Consider the following 20,090-nt stretch of genomic DNA (forward strand, 5'->3'; position numbering starts at 1 on the left):
GCTCTTATCTTGTTTTCTTTCATTTGTACTTGGAATCGGAATCCCAAAGCAGATGTGTTGACTGGCTGAGGAGAGTCTGAACGAAGATGTTTTCAGAGCCGTAGGCTCAGCCCTGTAGTTCCAGCCAACCTGGTTGTTGTTGGTCTCACAAGGCTGTACAGGAGAGAGAGTTACACTTGGGTTTGCCCACAGTGAAGCTCCTTGGGGCCTCCAGCTCAAGCCGAGGGAGGTCCCTGGTCCCTCGTTGCTGCATCCATTAGCTGAGTGCCTTTCACAGCCTGAATTCTGCTCACCCAGCATGCCAGCCCTGCCGCTCTACCTGATTCCGAGAACACCTGCGTTTGCATGTGCTCTGCTTTCTCCTAAATACTCCAGGGCCCATCTCTGCCTGGAGACTCTCCCAGCCCCAATGCTGAGCTGCACTGCTTCCCTGGGGGGTCCCTGGGGTATTGTTCCTCCTCTGGGCTTTACCCATGTACTCACTGCAGGCACTTGCCACATTGTGAGCCATCCTCTCGTCACCCACTCAGACTGTGAGGAGAGGGCACAGGCTGTGCCTTCATTATATCTTCCCAAGCATTTGCTCTTCACCTGGCCATGAGCTGGGAGCTGGGGTTACAGAGGGGCCTAGACCCCACCGTGGCCCTCCAAAGCCCTAATCACACTGGAAGAAGCAGGCATGGAGATCGAGAGGGGCAGGCAGGGGCGGGAGCAATGAAATCAGCTAATGTCCTGTACCTCGTGCAGAGTAGGTTTTCAGTAACGAATTGTTTGGACAAGCCACCTCACTGCCCTCAGCCTTCATTTCCTCCTCTGAAAAGTGCAGGGTGACAGTTAAATGAGATAATAGATGAAATTAGTGTGCTAAGGGATGGTGGTGATGGCTATTGTTATATTTATTTACCTTATTGGATGTCTGAGTTTATTACTTCACTATTAAAAACTTATACCTACGCTAGAAATTAAGAAGCTCAGAGGGCAAGAGAGAGAGGTCAAACGTCCCAGCCCATCTTTGACTTTCAGAGGATGTCTTTGAAAGTATTCTCTGGCCAGTGTCCTTATCTTCATTTACAGTCCTGGCAGTTGAGCGGGAAGGTTGGGGTTTCCCCAGGGTCTGGGGTGGGGTGGGGGGGGGGCAAGAGGGGACACCCTCAGCCGTCATGAACAAAGCTGCTCTCCCAAACCCTCCACACCATCCGGTGACCAGCAAGTGCAGCAGTCCCTCAAACCCACTGCTTGGGAAGGACGTGCACCTGTGTCCTCTGAACGCTGGCCAGCTGCCAGAAATGGAGGCGGGTGGCAGGCTCTGCAGTCGCTCAGGCTAAGACAGAGATACTGTCTCCACAGGTGCAGGGCTCAGGATCAGGGGCCTTTTACCCCATTCCAGGAGGAGGCAGCAGGCTCGGCTGGGGGGTCTGTTCCCTGGGAAGGTGATGATCTGTTTTTCCTGCTTTCTACCACCCTCTTTGAAAGCCTCAAGTACTAGAAAGCCTACATTAGCCCCCATCACCCTCAGCTTAACAGTGAGCAGGTGCAGCTTCTCTTCTCATATAGGCCAGTGTGCATGTGCACATGCATGTGTGTGTGCATGTGCATGTGTGTGCGTGCGTGCGTGCTCTGCTGGGCCACCCCCTAGCTGCAGCTATGGGTCAGGCCCAGTCAGCAGAACCAGCCTTCCGTGTCGCGGGTGCGGCCAGAGTGCTCAGGGTAAGCCATAACAGAGGGAAGAGCCAGGGGTTTGAGGTGTGAAGGGATGCGTGAGACATGACCCTGAGGTCCCAGGAGAGGCTGGACGCTTACAACTCGTCTGACCCAGAAAGAGGGACTGATGTCTATAGAATGTCCATCTGAGCCTTGGAGGTGTGAGCTGAAAGGAAGAGAGAATTCAGTGTCCTCATACTTCCGTGCAGGCACATCCCAGGATGTTGAAGTGTGCCATGCGGGTGAAGCAACATAATCTGACATGGACTTAGTTGTGTCTTAATAATATAAACCAGGACTGTGTGGAGATGGAGTTAGAGCATTAGCTGCTGCTGTCCCAGGCTGAGAGCTGGCTCCCTCTTGTCCTGCGCACATACGCACATGCACAGCATGCCAGGGCCCCTGATGGAGGAGAAGGGAGCTGAGGTCAGCTAGAGGACAGCCAGGAAATACTAACCCACTTGGAAGGGTCCACAGCTCCCTTAGTCTCTCAGCTGCTAATACTATAATACCTACTGTGTGGTACACACTGTTATAGTCACTCCCCCTTTACAGACAAGGAAAAAAGGACACACATAGGTGAAATGACTTGTTCAAGGTCACACAGGAGTTAGCAGAGTGGGATGAGAACACCCAGGGTCTCCCTCAAGCCTGTGCTCTTCCTGTTATGCCAGACAGCCTCTGACCTGGCCTGTCCAAAATGGGTTTGCTTTGACTTGGTTTCATTTTACCTGCCACTGATGAGACATTGATTGCAAGCCCTGCCATGTGCTTTACATGCATAATCTCAGTTACTCCCCAGCCCTGCTGTGAGATAGGTAAGGGAACCAGGGTTCATTTAAGGTTCAGAGATGCTAAATTATTTATCCAGGGCTGTCCAGCTAGTGTGAGTCAGAGCTGGAAGTCAAACCCAGATCCGTCTGATTGCATAATCCATGCTCAGTCATGGGTCACGGAGTTCCAGCCAACTGAACTCACAGGATGCCAAAGGCAGGATCCAGCCCTGAGGAACTGAGCACACCTGGGTTTATGCTCACACTCCAGCCCAGTGGACAAGTACAAGGAACCAGGGAGCAAGGAGGAAGGCTAGCCAGCCACAGGGAACCCCCGGCCCTTGACATTCAGGCATGCAGAAAGCCGGGAGTAGGACTGTAGACTGCTTTCAAACCTCCTATTTGGTAGACAGCAGACAGCCCTGGCACATGGACAGGCCAGCCTTTCATTGTTCAGGGGTCTGAGGACACATTCTTTCCAGCCAGGGCCAGGCAGGGGCTCACATTTGTATTATAAGCTAGTGCAATGTCTTAGAGTCAGAGGGGGCGGAAGGTTCCATAAAATTTTCAACACAGCAACTATTTCTCAGTTCCTTGCAAGATACATAGTCTTTGCTTTTGTCGTTGGACAGTTTCTGCCTAGAGGCTGAGGGAGTGATCTGCCTCCGTGGCTAGAGCAGCTATAAAATATTTAACGTGAACATATAATTACATTACCATGATCTATAATAGGATTTGGTGTCCAACAGAAGTCTAACTTGGCCTCTGGCCCAAAGATATAGACCCAAGTTATTATGTTGAGTGTTACCTACTAGATAAATAAGGAAGAAATGCTGTTCAAATCATTGTCAGACAGGCCAACACACATTATAATTATTGTAAAGAAAGATCCACCAGAGCCTGAGAATTTGTCCATTCTATTAATCACATTATTGTGTTATGTCCTGGAAGAAGTAATTCAAGTATATAATTCACAGAAGCCATCAGACAGCTCTTGCTAGAGAACAGGTTTGGGGCCCTGCAAAGTTTTATTACTGTGTGTTCCCCAAACACACAGTTAGCGCTACTTTGGGAGAAGAGACCCCAATACAGTGTCTAACTGATGGAACAGGGCCGGAGGGAGAGAAATGACAGTGAACCTACAGGCCTGGAAAAAAAATGTATAGAAGTAAAATATGAAAAAAGAAAATAATTTAAAAAGCAAGGAAGTGAGCCGAGCCATCCAGACCCCACAGAAGGAGTCCAGCATCAGGATTGGGGGCAGAAATCAACAAGTCACTCTTTGTCATTTGATATCTGACAAGTGTTGAGTGAGTAGCTGCTTTAGACAAGGCGTACGCCAGTCACCAGGGAGATACAGACAAGAAGGCGAATTGGAAATGGATCCCTTCCTTTCAAGGAATTTCTGGTCTGCTAGGGAAAAGGGGTCATATTCATAAATAACTATACTTCCAGGTAGAAAGCAGTGGGTGATACATGAAGGATCGAATTAAATTGCCATTAGGATTCAGATGAGAGAGAGAGAAACCTCTCTTTGCTAGAAGGAATCTGAGGAGGCTTCATGGAAGAGGTAATATTTAAATTGGGCCAGGAAGGATGGTTAGAAGTCACACAGGTGTAAGGGGGTGGGGGATGGACTTTGCAGAACCCTCCCAGCATTGGCACAATCGGGGATGCCAGAAAGGTTGTGTGGGTTCAGGAGGGGGTTGGGAGCAATTTGGCAGGAGCAAAAAGTGGACATGAGAACCCTTGTGGCAAAGGAACTAGTCTGGGAAGGGAAATTGGGAGCCTTAAACTCCTGGTTCAGAAATGTGGGCTTCCTTTTTTCCTGTGTTCCCCAAAGTATAGTTCTTGAGATGATTTTAGATCATATAGACAGATTCTGTTTCAACAATTATGAATTTATTTTAGTAAGCCGGAAAAAAGTATAATTAGGTATGTCAAACCATTATTTCATAATGATATCGAATTTCTGTTTTAAGAAAATAAATGAGTAAAAAAAAAAAAAAAAGCAAGCGAATAATAGGACAAATGGTGTGTGACTATGGCAACAGCCTGAGGATGGTACTGGAATAAGCCTCGGGAAGCACTGCTCAGGCCAGGGTCATATCTTCAGGTGCCTCGGGGTCAGGCGGTGACCACAGCGTAAAAAGCTGCCGGAACGGGAGTGTGTCAACCCCAGGGTCCGGGCCTCTCCTCAATGAGAGGAGGTTGCTGCCATGCTGGATTTCCCAATTTTTCAAGAAAATCCAGTACAATTTTTCTATGGACTCTCCTTTAAAAAAAAAATCTGGCAAAGAATTAAAAATTTTTAAAACACTTTGCAAACAAAAGTGTCCACAGGCCTCGGGTTTGTGATATCTATGCTAGATGCTATGGAGCGGTGACCTGGAGAGACACAATTCCAGAATGACAGCTGTGGTTGACAGGGCTGGGCTGAAAGGAACAAGGCTGGAGGCAGAAGTCCACTTAGGACGCTGGCACAGTGGGTCAGGCCGGGGTAGCACCAGCCAGACACGTCCATTGTCGGAGTGGAGTGCAGGCCAGCACACGAGTTCTAGCCCGCAGGTCATCTTTACACAGTTCTGGGCGTTTTCAGTCCTGGCTGTGCTGACATACAGGGGGAGGGGGGACTTGGTTTCCTCCTGGTTTGCAAGCCATCTCGAGCTTGGTAACAAGCCCTGATAAATGATTGGAGAATAATTAGCAGTTCCCCCACCCCCACCTCCTCAGAGCCTCTGTCTGTTCCCCCGTTGTCTGTCAGCACAGAATAATTCAGCACAAAGTGATGCTCATTAGATGGAACTCTCTAGCCAGCAGCTGAGTTGAGCTTTTAAAAAACTGATTTCTTAAATAATTTGTTCTGAAGACAGACTTGACGTGAAGTTGGCATGCTGATCAGCGGGTCACTGCGTGGGAGCAGCAGAGATGATTGTTCTGGATCTGGTTTACTGGACCCCCGGCTTGCCCAGAACTGCTTTGCATTTCAAAAGGCTGCCTACTCTGTAAGAGCCACTCAAATACCACCTCCAGGAGGACCGAGCCCTCCCATTTGGACATGGTCCACAAGTGTTTGCATTCTTGCAGAGTTGGGATCTTTCTGTCTTGTTTGTGTGTGTGTGTTTTTTAATATATTTTTTTGTTGATTTCAGAGAGAAAGGGAGAGGGAGAGGGAGAGAGGGATAGCAACATCAATGATGAGAGAGAATCATTGATCAGCTGCCTCCTGCACACCCCACACTGGAGATCGAACCCACAACCCATGCATGTGCCCTGATCAGAAATCGAAACGTGACCTCCTGGTTCATAGGTCGATGCTCAACCACTGAGCCACGCCGGCCAGGCCTCTCTGGCTTGTTTTGATAGACCTGTGTTAAAGTCTCAGCCTTTCTTCCAGACCAGTGCTTCTTAAAGTGGTACCCAGACCAAGGGCATCAGCATCACCTGGGACCCTACCCAGACCTGTTAAATCAGAAACTCCAGGGGTCAGGCCTAGCAATCCATGCTTTAACAAGCCCTTCAGGGGACGGACACGGGCTAAAATTTGATGACCACTGAAAGTATGCTAGAGATAGGAGTGAAGCAACATTTCCAGAGCACCTTGTATGTACCAGGTATATGTCTAAATATATACACATACATATACACATACCTATATATGTATATAGTGGTTTTGTGTAATCTTCACAACCAGGGTATAGGACAGTGGTTTTCTCATTTTACAGTTAAGTAAACTGAGATCTCAGATACAGTGACTTACTCTAAGTCTCACCCTCAGGAGAGCTGACATTTAGACCCAGCTCTGTTCCTACTCCACAGCCCAACTGCTCCTTTCAAATGGGGACCACACTTTGGGTCCCCCTGATGGCATCAGCACAGTAGAGCCCATAGATACTCGTTTGAAGGGAGGAATGATAATGAGCAAATGGATCAATATTATTGCCCAGCATGATACGGTTGTGAGTGGCCAGAACTGCATTTTGATTGCTAACAGGCATGTTTTAAAACAAGAATTTCAGTGGACAAAACCCAAATCGGTGCTATTTGGAAGTTCCTGGTCTTGGCAGCATCCTTTGTAGTCCTCACTCTGTACCTAACAGACTGAAGGATGAAGGAGTGGGACCAGCATGTGTTCTTATCGGACCGGCGGTGAGTGTAATGGAGGAACCCCTAGGTTAGTAGGAAAGGGTAGTCCTGTCACTGATTAGCTGCATGAACCTCAGCCAGTTCTCTGTGCCTTCGTGTTCTCATCTACAGAACAGTGAGTCATACATAGCACCTTCCCTTCCTCCATACAGAGCTATTGTAAGGATCAAATAAAACTGCATGTAGAAATGGTTTAAAAACATTAAGTCCTGCCTGGCTGGTGTCGCTCAGTGGTTGAGCATTGACCTATGAACCAGGAGGTGACAGTTCGATTCCCAGTCAGGGCACACACCCAGGTTGTGGGCTTGATTCCCAGTAGGGGACAAACAGAAAGCACCCAATCAATGATTCTCTCTCATCACTGATGTTTCTATCTCTCTCTCCTTCTCCCTTCCTCTCTCTGAAATCAATTAAAATGAAACATTAAGTCCTGCACTTACCAGTTATCATCAAAGCCTGCAAACTACCAGGCAGAGCCCGATAAGGCCCAGGTGAATGGACATGTCAAGATTCTTTCAGTTGTAAGAAGCAAAACCACACTCAAGCAACCTCAAGGAAAAGCAGCTGTGGTGGTGACTTAGTTTCTGAAAGATTGACTTGGTTTTGGGACTAAAATAGACACTGAAAAGCCTCTGGAAGTCCAGGCTGCTCCAGGGGCCCCATTCATTCTCTTCTTCTCATGGCTGTGTGGCCTACTGCCACATTCCCTGGGCACATTTCAGTTCAAATACTAGAGGCTGGGACTCTGGCCCTGTCATAGAGTGTTGGTTAGTCGTCATGTGAATCTAATATCCTTGAGTCAGGAGCTCATCCCAGTCCAATCACCTAAGGCCAGTGGGGAGGTGGCATCATCTGGTCTACCTGTGCCAGCTACCCAGCCAGGGACTGTGGGCAGAGCAGGGCTCCTCAGAAGGAGTTGTGGGTGAAGGATTGACAAATATATAAGGGGAGGAAAAGGTTTATAAGCATGTGAGCAGCACCTCTCCTTTGAAGGCCCTTATGCTCTTGAGCAGCATAGCACCTGTCCGCCTCATCACCATGTGATGTGTGTGCCTCGGTGGCCCCTCTGGCATATGCTCACAGGCTTGGGAGGAGGTGATGCATGCGCAGCGTTCTCTGGGAAAGGCAGCAGAACCTGAGCCAACTGCAGGGACTCTGACAGCTGCCAAAGCTGCTGCCCGACAGCCCCGGGAAAAGATGTGGGAGCTCTTAGCTAGAGGCAGCCAGCCAGCCACCTGCTCCCCAGTCCCGTCCCTGTTCTCTCAGCCTGGGTGACTCGCTGAGACCCCTCTCATAGGGTAGATGGTGATATGATGCTAGTTATCGGAGGCGAGGTTAGAAAAGTTGGAGTCTGCCCTTAAGCAACAAACTTTCTTTTTCTCCTTCAAGCCCTAAACATGATGATGATCTAAGATTTCTTTTTCTTAATCTGTTTGTGTCGTTTTCTAAGTACTGACAATTTGGTTTAATTCATTAGATCACAGGATGTTAGATCTGAAAGATCACCCAAGCCATCCACTTCCCTTGGAACACTTCCTGAGCCAGAATAAATGCTCAGTAAATACTTGCTGAATAAATTTAATGAATTCTGGATGTGAAAAAACAGTCCCTGAGAGAAAGGGCCGCGGTCACCTAACAAGCTGGTGGCAGGTGTAGGACTAGAACCCAAGTTTCTTGATAAAGTCCAGGCATGTTCCCTTCCACCATGACTCAGAGAATCAAAGATTTCAGGTTTGGAAGATGTCATACAGCTTACCTTTAATCTGCCTGCAGTATCCCCACCAGTCATCAATTTGCCCTCTTTTTCAGTATATAGAGTGACTGCCCATGTATGACCTGATAGGTTACCTCGTCCATTCGTGTAGTCATCCGCCCAATAAACAGTCATTTACCACCTGCTTTGAGTCAAGGGGGATACTTATTGATTATTCAGAGATGAAGAACATATTTCCTGCCCTCAAATTTACAGTATTCATCCACAGACTATAACCCAACATAGGAAGTGGTATTCCGCTCTCACGCTTACAAAATTATTTCTTCTTTTGAACCAAGTCCACTTCCCAAAGACTGTAGTCCTTACTCATTGGACCTAGGGCAGCCTATTAGGGCCACAGAACAAAAGTCTGATCCTTATTTTCCATATCAGCCCTTCAGATGTTTTTAAACAGAGCTCATACCCCCTTACAGGATAAATTCCGAATTCCTCCAAAAATTCTTTCTTTGAAATGTGGTTTCAAGTTTTCTTATTCTTCTGGTTGTTCTTTGATGAACACGCTCCAGTTAGTCTTATCGGGCGCTTAAATGTGGCCCCCAGATGTGAACTACTGAACTCCAAATATGGTCTGAGAGTACAATACAAAATTGAACTTCCTGTCACTCCCTTCATTCTAGGCATTGTACAAGGAAACAATAGCCTGTTGACCACCAACTGTTCTCTTGAGTCTGACTTGTACCAGGCATGCTGCCCTGCATTTCATTTCTCCCTTGTATTCTTGCTGAGTTTCTCATAGCAAATATCACTGAGGGTTTGCGTGTGTGTAGCACTCACCAGACTCTTTGAAGAACCAGACATGCTGCTTATCTTCAAGGAGTTCATAGTCTTATTGATGAAATTTGTTTTGCCCCCAAATAATTAACAAAGAACCAAGACCGAGTATCATCAAGGGAACGGTCTTTTTCCGAGACCCCCTCCTTAGAGCTGCGCTTAGTGGTGGTTGGTAGACTTCTGGGTATGATTGAAAACAGATCTCCCAGTTCATATGCCAGTGCAGACCTGGCTTCAAGCCCAGGCTGTCAGGGGCTTTGTCAAGTTTTTGTCATTGCCTTGACCTAGACTGTTGCAGATGAAAAGCCTTTGAATTCCATCATCTGCAGAGGAAGCAGGGGCACCTACAGGGACTGACACCTCGCGGGCCATGGAACAGCTTTCCAGCACCTGGCACCTGCCCAGTGCCAATCTAGTGTGCAGAGGGAGGAAAGTTCTCTCAGTTGTTGGCATGAGTCTGCCTGTGTTTGGGCTTCTGGGAGACAACAGGTTTAATTTGCTTTGACAGTGCTTTTCCCCAGGAGGGAATTTACCCAAACACCCTGCCTTCTTCACATTCAGCGCAGTGCTTGTTTGTTTTCCCGGTTTAACCATGGGGAGTTGCTCTGTGTTTTATATGCATATGTGCGCATGTTTATCCCCAATAACCCACATTGCCTGGTTTGGATTCATTAGATCAAGTAAGTATGTTGTTTTAGTTCCAAATGAAATGCATGTCTGACCCTTTCTTCAAACCAAAATACCGACTCTGCCAAGTCCTGGGCAAACCTCCTTACATGCATAGCGTTATACTATTTGCTCTTCAAAATAACCCTCTGAGGTGGGTGCTATTATTAACCCCATTTCACAGATGAGGAAACTGATGTTTAGAGATGACTTGCCCAAAGGGCACATTGCTAGTAAGAGGCAGGCTGGCTCCAGAGCCCCGACTCTGGTCCAGGCCATACACCACACACTTCCACTTCAGATAGAACTTGGTTCACCTACCAGATTTGCCCTTACAGCTGTGACATTGAGAAAATGAAAACAGCTCTCAATCTTCATCTGAAACTGTAAAATGGGCAAATGTACCTATTTCTCATTATTAGGAATGAATAAGTGACATATCTTTCACAGTTCATTTGAGGGAATGAGAAGATCTGTGTTAGAGTCTTCCCTCAACCTGGAGCTGCTGTAGAGCTAAATCCCAGCTATGCTATCGAGTTTGTTTCCCTCTCTTCTTTTGGTTGCCAATAATAAACCCAATCCCCTTTCAGGATGTATAATGTCACTAGCTGCAGTCAAGGTGACACATCCAGTCATCCAGTTGGCTGTCCCGGAGTTCAGATCCTTCCCTCCTCGCCTAAAGCATTAGCATCCATCCTACAGAGAGGCCAAAGGAGGCGTCAGAGAGTGGGTCTCTGTCAGGCACTGGGTAGACCTTGGTTCCCCAACTGAGCTCTCCCCACAGTTGCCAACATCCACTTTTACAATTGAAGGAGACATGAGGGAAGCAGAGGAAGGAACTGTAGGTAGAAAACACAAGCTTCTGTCCTCTGGGACACATCACAGGAGAACAAGATGGTGGGGCAGGGAGGCTAGAAGAAGGGTTAGAGCGAGTAAGCAGAGAGGGAGGCCAATGATGATTGGTAAGCTCCTACCTCACAGCTGCTCCTTCTATCTTTGGTGCTAGAATCCAAGGTCAGGCTCCTGTGACCACAGAGGTGAGCCTGCTCAGACCAGGGAAGGAAGCAGGTGTGCCCAGGCCCTGGGAGCTGATGGGGGAGGGGAGCCTCCTTTCCTCTCTAGGCTAACTGCTCCTGTGAAATGGGAGTCCACAGTTGGGCTGCCCGGTAGTCCTTCTCCAGGCAGGATTTTTCTCTGTGGTCTCTCCTACAAAACGAGGCTTTGAGATTTCAAAACAGAAAAGCAGAAGGTGGCAAATGAAGGCAGGCTTTTCTGTCAATCAACCCTGGACGCGGAAGGATATATTTATCAACTGTTACCCTTTCACCTGGACACGGTGATGCTAGTGGTTTGTTCTGGAAAAGTGTAGTGAGCAGACAAGATGAGGTGCTGCAGTGGCTTCGCCGAGGCCCTGTGGTTTCCTGTCTCCCATGTCTCCTCCGGGGAAGAACACTGTTGTCTTTCTTCCTTCTGCTGATGCCCCTTTGTATTTCGAGCAATAGTTTGTTCAACATCCTGAGAACACGCCCACTCACAACACATGTCCAGAGAAGGAGCTAAGGAAACATTTAAACTCTGCATTCCAACACTGATGGAAGGAAAAACACGTTCCTGAGAATCAATTTTTCTAGCAGGACCCACTGTGGTGATGGAAAAACAAAAGCAAGGGGTTGGGGGGGGGGGGCCTATCTTCCCATATGCCACATACCCAATTAGGAAAATCAGTTATTCGTAGGCAGCTGCATTTTTCATTTGGATTTGAGCAGATCTGAAGGAACACCTTCTGCAGAATGAAGGCAGCTGCAGCTTGGACATGAGCAAAGCAGGAAGGAACTACAGACGGAAGACATTCACCAAACACTAATTGGAAACATAACAGCAGGTTTAGTCAATAAAGTTCACACTTCTCCCAAGCCAGTGAATGTCACTCCTGCACTAGCGTTTAGCATAGAACTATCTCATCAGAGGGGACTCATCATTTGTGGGATCCCAGGTGGACCCCAAGTAGTTGAAATCTTTCCAAACGGAAGAAAAACTATATACAGAAACATTTCATCAAAAGGAAATACTCTCCAAACGTCTCCCTCCCACTTCCTTGTTACTATCATAAAATTATTCCATGTTTCCTAAAACTTCTGCCTTCTCTGAAACCAACAGCCTGGGGCAAGTTTTGTAGCAAACAGCATTCTGTGCTGTCAGATTTAGCAACCGACACCAGACTCACTCACAGAAAACATACTTTCCTCACTTTTTCACCACGAAAGCTTTGTGGCAGATGATTCAAAATCTAGAAAGTGTGTGTATATAACACTGATCTGCAATTGATCCTGTTATAAATGTCACGGGTAATTCTAGTAATTTTATTAGGAGACTTTTATACCATGGTTTTGAGAAGGACTGAACCATAGGACTTTAGATCTGGGAGAGACCTCTGAGATCATCCAGTTGAATTCTCTCAGTGACAGCAACAAACATTTATTGAGACCCTCTCTGTGAGATGGATACCAAGGCAAATACAGAAATGAATAAACTCAGTGTCTGCCCTCAGGGAGTTCACAGTCAATGCTGGGGACTGTTTGGGGTTTAAGTAGGAGGGAAGGAAAGAGAGAGTCCTGGAGTAACTTAGGAAGGCCTTAGCTGGTTTGGCTCAGTGGATAGAGCATTGGCCCTTGGACTAAAGGGTCTCGGATTCAATTCGGTCAAGGGCACATGCCCGGGTTGCAGGCTCGATCCGCAGTAGGGGGCGTGCTGGAGGCAGCCAATCGATGATTCTCTCTCATCATTGATGTTTCTATCTCTCTCCCCTCTCCCTTCCTCTCTGAAATCAATAAAAATATATTTAAAAAAAAAAGAAATCAGGAAGGCTTGTCAGAGGAGGTGACATTGGAGCTGCATTTGAAAGAAGGAATAGGAGTTGCCAAGCAGGCAGGGATGATGAAACAGGTGCAGAAAGATGAAGTGACATGGTTAAGGCCCCACAGAAGAAGACCTGAGGCCAGGCCTCCTACCTCCATCCTATACTTCTGTGATACCACAGGTGGAGCCCACCCTCCAGTCCTACCTTAGCCAGTAGCTAAAAGTGAAAATAATCTTGCCTTAAACTTTACTCAGAATTCTTATTTTTAAAAGAATATTCAAAATGAAACTTTCTAAGCCATTCTCTCTCTCTCTCTCTCTCTCTCTCTCTCTCTCTCTCTCTCTCTCTCTCTCTCTCCCCCATTGTTTAGAAATTCACTTGTAAAGTAAAGGCATCAGTCAGGAAGATGGATTCTTCCAGGCAAAGCCAGTGAGAGCAGAATTCCCTGGGGCCATGGCTTGTGAGCCTCGCTCTGCGAGGACCCGACCACTTTGCCCTGAAACGAGAACATATGCTGGGTTAGACCCTTTTGTTCTTACCTGTTAGTGTAAAACTGCTCGTGTTAGCAGAGGAACAACCTGTAGTGAGTGGAATTTCCCACCCACTCAGGAAAGGAACCACACTTTTGAACCCTATTTCCAAACTTTTGAAGTAGCTTCCAAGTTGATAATGGCAGACAATTGGGAAAGACCTTTCTGGGAAGTGCACCATGCTATGAGTTCCTCCCCATCTCCCTATCTGTTCCCTTCTCTATCCATATTCACGCCATTCTTCACACCCATCACCTCCGAGTAGCCTTCCCCTCTGCTGGTTTTGCCCCATATCAGCTGTCCCCGTAAGTTGGCCCTGTAATCATCTATGTCCATGGGCCATAGTGCTTTGCTGCAGTTAAGGCTTGATGCCCTTGTATGGATGCCTTGTCTGCACAGTTGCTCTCAATTTCAGACTCACAGAATTTTAGAACAGGAAGCAGGCCTAGGGTCACCTCTGCCATTACCTTGATTTCACATATGAGGAAGGTGAGACCCAGAGACGGGCCGGAATTGGCTTTAGGTCACCCAGCATGGTGCCAGAAGAATCGACCCCAGGCCAGGTTTCCTCACTCCACGCGGAGCTGCTTCATGTCCTGTGCTGCTGCCCGGGTGGCAGTGTCATCTCATGCTCCCACTGAGGCTGCAAATGTCCCGTGGGCAAGACTCGTCTTCTATGGTAACATCTCATTTACCAGAGGCATTCACCTTGGCTTCAAGACTTAGTTGTGAGCTGAGACGTGGTTGAATCCTTAACTCTGTCCACCTTACTAACCCTTTCCTCTACTTTCAACTCCGAGTGCAGACTCACTCTGAGGCCTTGGTGAGTCACTGCCCTTCCTCTGCTCCATTTCCTTCTCTGTTAAATGAACACTTTGGGATAGATGGTCTCTTGGGTCCCTTTAAGTTCTAAAAGTTCTAGAATTCTGTACCTTTCCGCTGAGTCCTTTGCTGTCTTCAGGATTGGCCTCTCGGTCCCACAGATCTGCTACCTCGCTCATTCTCCTGGCTTGCTATGGAGTGAATTTCTTTAAGGCCCAGAGAGTATAATATTATTGAAGAAAACCAGGCTTGGAGTCCTAAGGCCTGAGTTTGAATCTTGCCTCCATGCCTTTGTATCTGTGTGGCCTTCAGCAAGTCATGTCATCTCCCAGCCACCTTAAAAAAATAAATAAATAAAAGGAATAACGATACATCCTTTTGGATTTGGTGACAGTGAAATGAGACAAACTTTGTGGAAATACATGGCACAAAGAGGATTTTCACAAATAGTGACTTCTCTCCTTTGTTCCACACCCAGCATTTGGGAAGAGGGCCGTTCCACATGCATAGCTTTACTAGTGAATGGCTTTACTAAATGGAGCTACAAAACATTGACTACTTTTTTACTAAAACATTTCTGAAGTGAATTTGATATTTCCTGACATGTCACGCAGACAGTCCCAAAGTATGAGGGAGAATTAGAGAAAGGAACATCTTTCAAGAGGGGCATCATAGCAGATGTTAAGCAAAATAGGCCAGTCAGAGAGAGACAATTATCACAGGATCTCACTTATATGTGGAATCTAATGAACAAATTAAATGGACCAATGACATAAGGAATGCAGGTAGGGCCAAGGGAATATGAAAGGAAACTCCTATGCCTTTTTTTAAGTATATTTTGTATTGTTGACATTATTATGGATGTCCCCTATTTTCTCCCCACTTCCTCCTCTCCACCCCACCCCTATCCCCCAGCTTCCACCACACTGTTGTCTGTGTCCATGGGCAAAGCTTGTATGCATATAAGTTCTTTGGTTAACTTTGGTTAATCTCTTCCCACCCCATCCCCCCACCCCCATTTCCCTCTGGGATTTGTCAGTCTTTTCCATGTTTCCATGTTTCTGGGCCTTATTTTGTTGGTGAGTTTATTTTGTTCATTAGATTCCACATATGAGTGAGATCACGTGATACTTGTCTTTCTCTGACTGGCTTATTTTGCTTAGCATAATACTCTCCAGGTCCTCTGTGTTGTCTCAAAGGGTAAGAGATCCTTCTTTTTTACAGCTGCATAGTATTCCATGGTGGGAATGTACCACAGCTTTTTTATGCACACATCTACTGATGGGCACTTGGGCCATTTCTAGATCTATGCCTTTTAAAGGAGCTTGGATATTTTCATTTTCTCCCCCATTGAAGGGTTTTAAGTAGGAGAACATTTCAGAGACATCATTACTCAGGCTGCTGGGTGGTGAACGAATCGGGGAAGGGGGAGGGAGAAGGGAAGAGGGGGGAGGGGGAGGAGAGGGGAGGGAAGGGAGCAAAAGAGGAAGCTGAGGGGCTGGCCATGCAGCTGTTTTGTTAGCAGGTGGGGAGGGGACCGGACTGAGGCTTGAAAAATCAGAGGTGTGAAAAGACAGGTTTACAAATGCTCAGTAGCTTTAAAAAATATGTTCCTGGAATATCAGCTTATTGTGAAAAATAAATAAATAAAAACACAGGAAAATGTAAAGGCCACAAGAATCACCCAATAACGGAGCATCCAAAGATAGCCCTGATAGCAGGTTGAACTATTTTTTTTTTTTACTAATGTTTTTAGCAAAAAAAATTTCTAATGTATTGTAGATACAAATTTGAATTATAAAAAAATTAGTTCAGGCAGACATTTCCCAGCACACATTTCTTAAGGTCAGTCGAGATATATCTCAGTAAGAGTAAAAATAATTTAAGGTTGTTTGTTTGTTTGTTTGTTAATCCTCACCCAAAGATACTTTTCCATTGATTTTTAGAGAGAGTGGAAAGGAGGGGTGGGACAGAAACATCAGTGTGAGAGAGAGACATATCGATTGGTTGCTTTCCACACACACCCTGACCGGGACCCAGGATTTAACCTGCAACCCAGGTATGTGCACTTGGCCAGGAATTAAGCCCAAGACCCATTGGTGCTTCGGCCGACGCTCTAACCACTGACCACTGAGTACACTGGCCAAGGCTATATCTATAATAATAAAAGCGTAATATGCTAATTAGACCGGATGTCCTTCAGGAAGACCTTCCAGACGAAGCCAGTGGCCAGAAGCTGGTGTCGGCGGCCAGGGGGAAGGAAGGCCTACTTTTCCATGAATTTCATGCATTGGGCCTCTAGTAACATAACTTTTAACTCGATTGATTGCTTTCAGTGACTGGGCAAGAAGAGCTCGAATGTGTTAACCTGAGGCTTGATTCCTGGGCCTTCTGTTTGGGAAAGAAGTTTCTGTTTTCAGCTCTCCTTCTCTTTTCTCCCCCAGAATCGGTGGATAACTGCCCCAGCAACTGCTACGGCAATGGGGACTGCATCTCTGGGACCTGCCACTGCTTCCTGGGCTTCCTGGGCCCCGACTGCGGCAGAGGTGAGAGCCCCAGGGTGGACCTGTGATTTCCACTCCCCATGCCCCGTGGGCAGCTCCGGTCCCATTCCTCGGGGCCAGTGCAGAACTCCAGGCCACTCTCTTTTTTTTTTTTTTTTTAATATATTTTTATTGATTTCAGAGGGGAAAGGAAAGGGGGAGAGAGAGAGAGAGAGAGAGAGAGAGAGAGAGAGAGAGAGAGAGAGAAGAGAGAGAGAAACATCAATGATGAGAGAGAATCATTGATTGGCTGCCTCCTCACACCCCCCACTAGGGGTAGAGCCTGCAACCCAAGCATGTGCCCTTGACTGGAATCGAACCGGGGACCCTTCAGTCCACAGGCCAACACTCTATTCACTGAGCCAAACCAGCCAGGGCTCCAGGCCACTCTTGACTCTCTCGAGAAGGGCTCCCAAGGGCCATCCTTCAGAAACCCTGCGAGGGAGGTCTTTGGGGCCCCCTTGACCCACGCGTGCATGACCGGAAGGTCAGGAAGGAAGGGGCAGCCACAGTTAACCTCATGTCCCGTTGTGGGGGCAGAAGGAGTGGCATGGGGGTCCTTTGGAAAGCTGATTTCCCCTTAGAGGAGTGATCAGCCTTTGCCAAGCGTCTTCGAAGTTCACCTTCAGCTAGTGTGGTTCCCTCCTGGCCCAGAGAAGGGAGGCCTGGTTTCTTGCTCAGTTATTGCCTTCTAACAGCACAGGCACAATCATGGCTGAGACCACCAAGGACTTGGGAGGTGGGCGAGACTGCTCTCCTCCACACAGGACCCCAGTGTTGCTTCAGATTTTGGCACATAGGGTGCTAATGATAACCACCTGGCGATAGTTTCAAGGCTGCCATGATCGACCGTTTGCCTTTGGCCTTCATTATTGTCCTGCAAGAATCAACAAGGAAAACACCAAAGGAGATCTGTAGTCCTGAGATTTCGGCACTCCCTTTGGGGAAACTCCCTTTGGTTTTTCCCCCTCATCAGTCATTGCTTTGTGTCCTTTCGGGCTTGGTCCTGTGCTAGACACTGAGCAAGCCCAGGAGTTCTCCGCCTGGGAGACAGACAAAATCGACGATTACAAAGCGGCTAATAGGTGAGAAACACCATAGGGAGGTCACGTGCAGGGAGTGCCTATCAGAGGGAGAGGGAGCAGCTGTCTCAGCTTGGATGGGTGAGGACCAGGAAGGGCTCCCAGGTGAGGTGCTCCTGGAACTGAGACCTGATGCCTGAGTCGTTGCTCATTGGTGGAAGCCAGAGATGCTCCCCAGGCCGAAAACACGGTGAGGTGGCACTGCTTTGGGGATTCTACTTATTCTTTCTAAGGTGGAATAGACTCAGTTTGAGGCAGCAAAGCCTGCAGCCTCCACAGTGATTCCCTGCAGGCGCTTTCTAAAGAAAAGCTGCCAGGTGGGGGCGGGGAAGGTGGTGCAAGAGAGAAGAGATGAGTCATCCCTTCTAATGAGAATTACCGTCTCATCCCGTATGCACTTAGAGTGAAGAGCCCTGTATAAAACAGCCTCTTAGTGAATCTCACTAAGGCTGGTGGGTACTTACAGCACACTGAAATATAATTTATTTTTATATAGTGTTCTTCATACAGATGTTCACAAAACCCTACGCTAAGAGGCAGAATGGAAAGATAATACTTTCAAGAGCTAAGTTGGGCTCAGCTACTCTCTTATGGAGCTGTGGTTTATGGGTTTGAGTGGAGGCCTGAAAGGCAAGGAAAACGGAGTGACAGCTGGGTTAAAGACAACAATGAGTGTGCTGCAGATGAGGGTGGGGAAGCAAAATGGAGCGCTATTAGGAGAGCATTGGAGGAGGGATGCGGGCAGGCAGGAGGCTCAGCTGTCTTTCCCAGGGAGCCCCAGGAACTCACTGGGGTCCTGGCAACCACCACGCTGCCCCGGTAATATTGGGGTCGGGGAGAGGAAGCAGAGTTCACTGGGCACCAGCTCTACCGGGCCATCCACTGCACACCTTCACCTGCAGCTCCAGATGTGTTTAATCAGGAATTAAATAAAACAAGAGAAGCAGACAGATGGGCACACGTGAGAATTGTGGCAAAGCACAGGAGGCTCTCGGTCAAGCCAGCAGGCAGAGGGGAGAAAGGGACAAAAGCTGGTGGGGGATGCTGGGCTTTGGTTCACACCAGGCTTCCCGTGCTGTCTCCCCAGCCTCCTGCCCCGTGCTCTGTAGTGGGAACGGCCAGTACATGAAGGGCCGGTGTCTGTGCCACAGCGGCTGGAAGGGCGCCGAGTGCGACGTGCCCACCAACCAGTGTATCGATGTGGCCTGCAGCAACCATGGCACCTGCATCATGGGCACCTGCATCTGCAACCCCGGCTACAAGGGCGAGAACTGCGAGGAAGGTAAGACGCGTGCAGGCAGCCCAGCACCTTGCTCAACTTAGAGGTCAGCGCACGGGCCAAGAGGACATCCAGGCAGCAGAGGAAGCCACCTGAGCTGCCCTGTGACCCCCACCCCGAGCCAGGAGCCCATCAGCAACCGTAATGAGTCTAAAGAAGAGGACAGACAAATGCAATCCTACTCAGTGAAGGGCACAGAAGTGTTGTACTGCGTACTTACTGTATCCAAGGCTCTGTGCTGGAAGCCTTACATTATTTAACTGCAAACCCCAGTAGAAAGGGGAAATCATCTTATTTTATAGTTGAGAACATGGAGACTCTGAGAGTCAAATGGCCTGCCCAAGGTCACACAGCTAGCCAATGGCAGGGCTGGGTTTGAGCCCAATCTCTCTGTCTCCATAGCCCACGTTCTTTCCACTCCCCTTTAAGCTCGTTCACTCCCCATTTCTGAAGTATGAATGTATTTAGACCTTCAAACTCTGCCTTCCACTATCACACTCGTGTGTCTATGTGTGTGTGTGTGTGTATGTGTGTGTTCATGCATGTAGCTCTCAGGTGCTCAAAGGCATGTCTCTCTCCTTCATAAAGTAAATACAGGGTGTCCCCCAAAAATGTGTACACACTTTAACAGCTGATAACTCACTTAATTTTGAAGATGAATGGTATGTTAATAAACACTGACTGTATAATCATTCAAAGTTTGTATACATTTGTATGGGACACCCTTATATGCCTGTATAAATCAAGGCTAGAAAGTGAACTGCTGATGTAACCATGGCATCAGTTCTTTCCCAGGAAACCTAACAAGGTGAGATAAGTAAATATATGTATTTCACAAATGAAGAAACTGAGGCCCAGGGAAGGGCATTGGCATCACCATGGTCAGATAGCTAGCTAACCGATGGCTGGGTCGGGATTCAACCCAGGCCTCCGCACTTCCGATCAGTGCTCTTTCCTCTCGGCTGCATGGAAATTCCAGACGAAAGGAGGAGTACTCTTCACAAGCTGTCTAGAGTAGCTTTAAGGGCCCATACTTGGGAATCAGATGTAGGCTTGAGCCCCAGCTCTGCCATTAACTAGCCTTGGTTCCCTCGTCTATAAAATGGGAATGCCTTCCTCAGAGGGCTGTTGGGAGGAGTGAATTAA

At 47.6% G+C, this 20,090-nt stretch overlaps 1 protein-coding gene across 4 annotated transcripts in view; it reads left to right on the forward strand.

Moving 5' to 3' along the window:
* TENM4 (teneurin transmembrane protein 4) overlaps positions 1-20,090 on the forward strand; it is a 377,541-nt gene that overhangs the window by 221,826 nt on the left and 135,625 nt on the right. For all 4 annotated transcript variants that reach the window (XM_054725404.1, XM_054725405.1, XM_054725406.1 and 1 more), the window contains 2 exons: positions 16,485-16,586; positions 18,753-18,947. In XM_054725404.1, the coding sequence (XP_054581379.1) occupies positions 16,485-16,586; positions 18,753-18,947 (297 nt within the window). The remainder of the gene's footprint in view (positions 1-16,484; positions 16,587-18,752; positions 18,948-20,090) is intronic.

The sequence above is a fragment of the Eptesicus fuscus genome, chromosome 13, assembly GCF_027574615.1.
Source record: "Eptesicus fuscus isolate TK198812 chromosome 13, DD_ASM_mEF_20220401, whole genome shotgun sequence".
Lineage (NCBI taxonomy): Eukaryota > Metazoa > Chordata > Mammalia > Chiroptera > Vespertilionidae > Eptesicus > Eptesicus fuscus.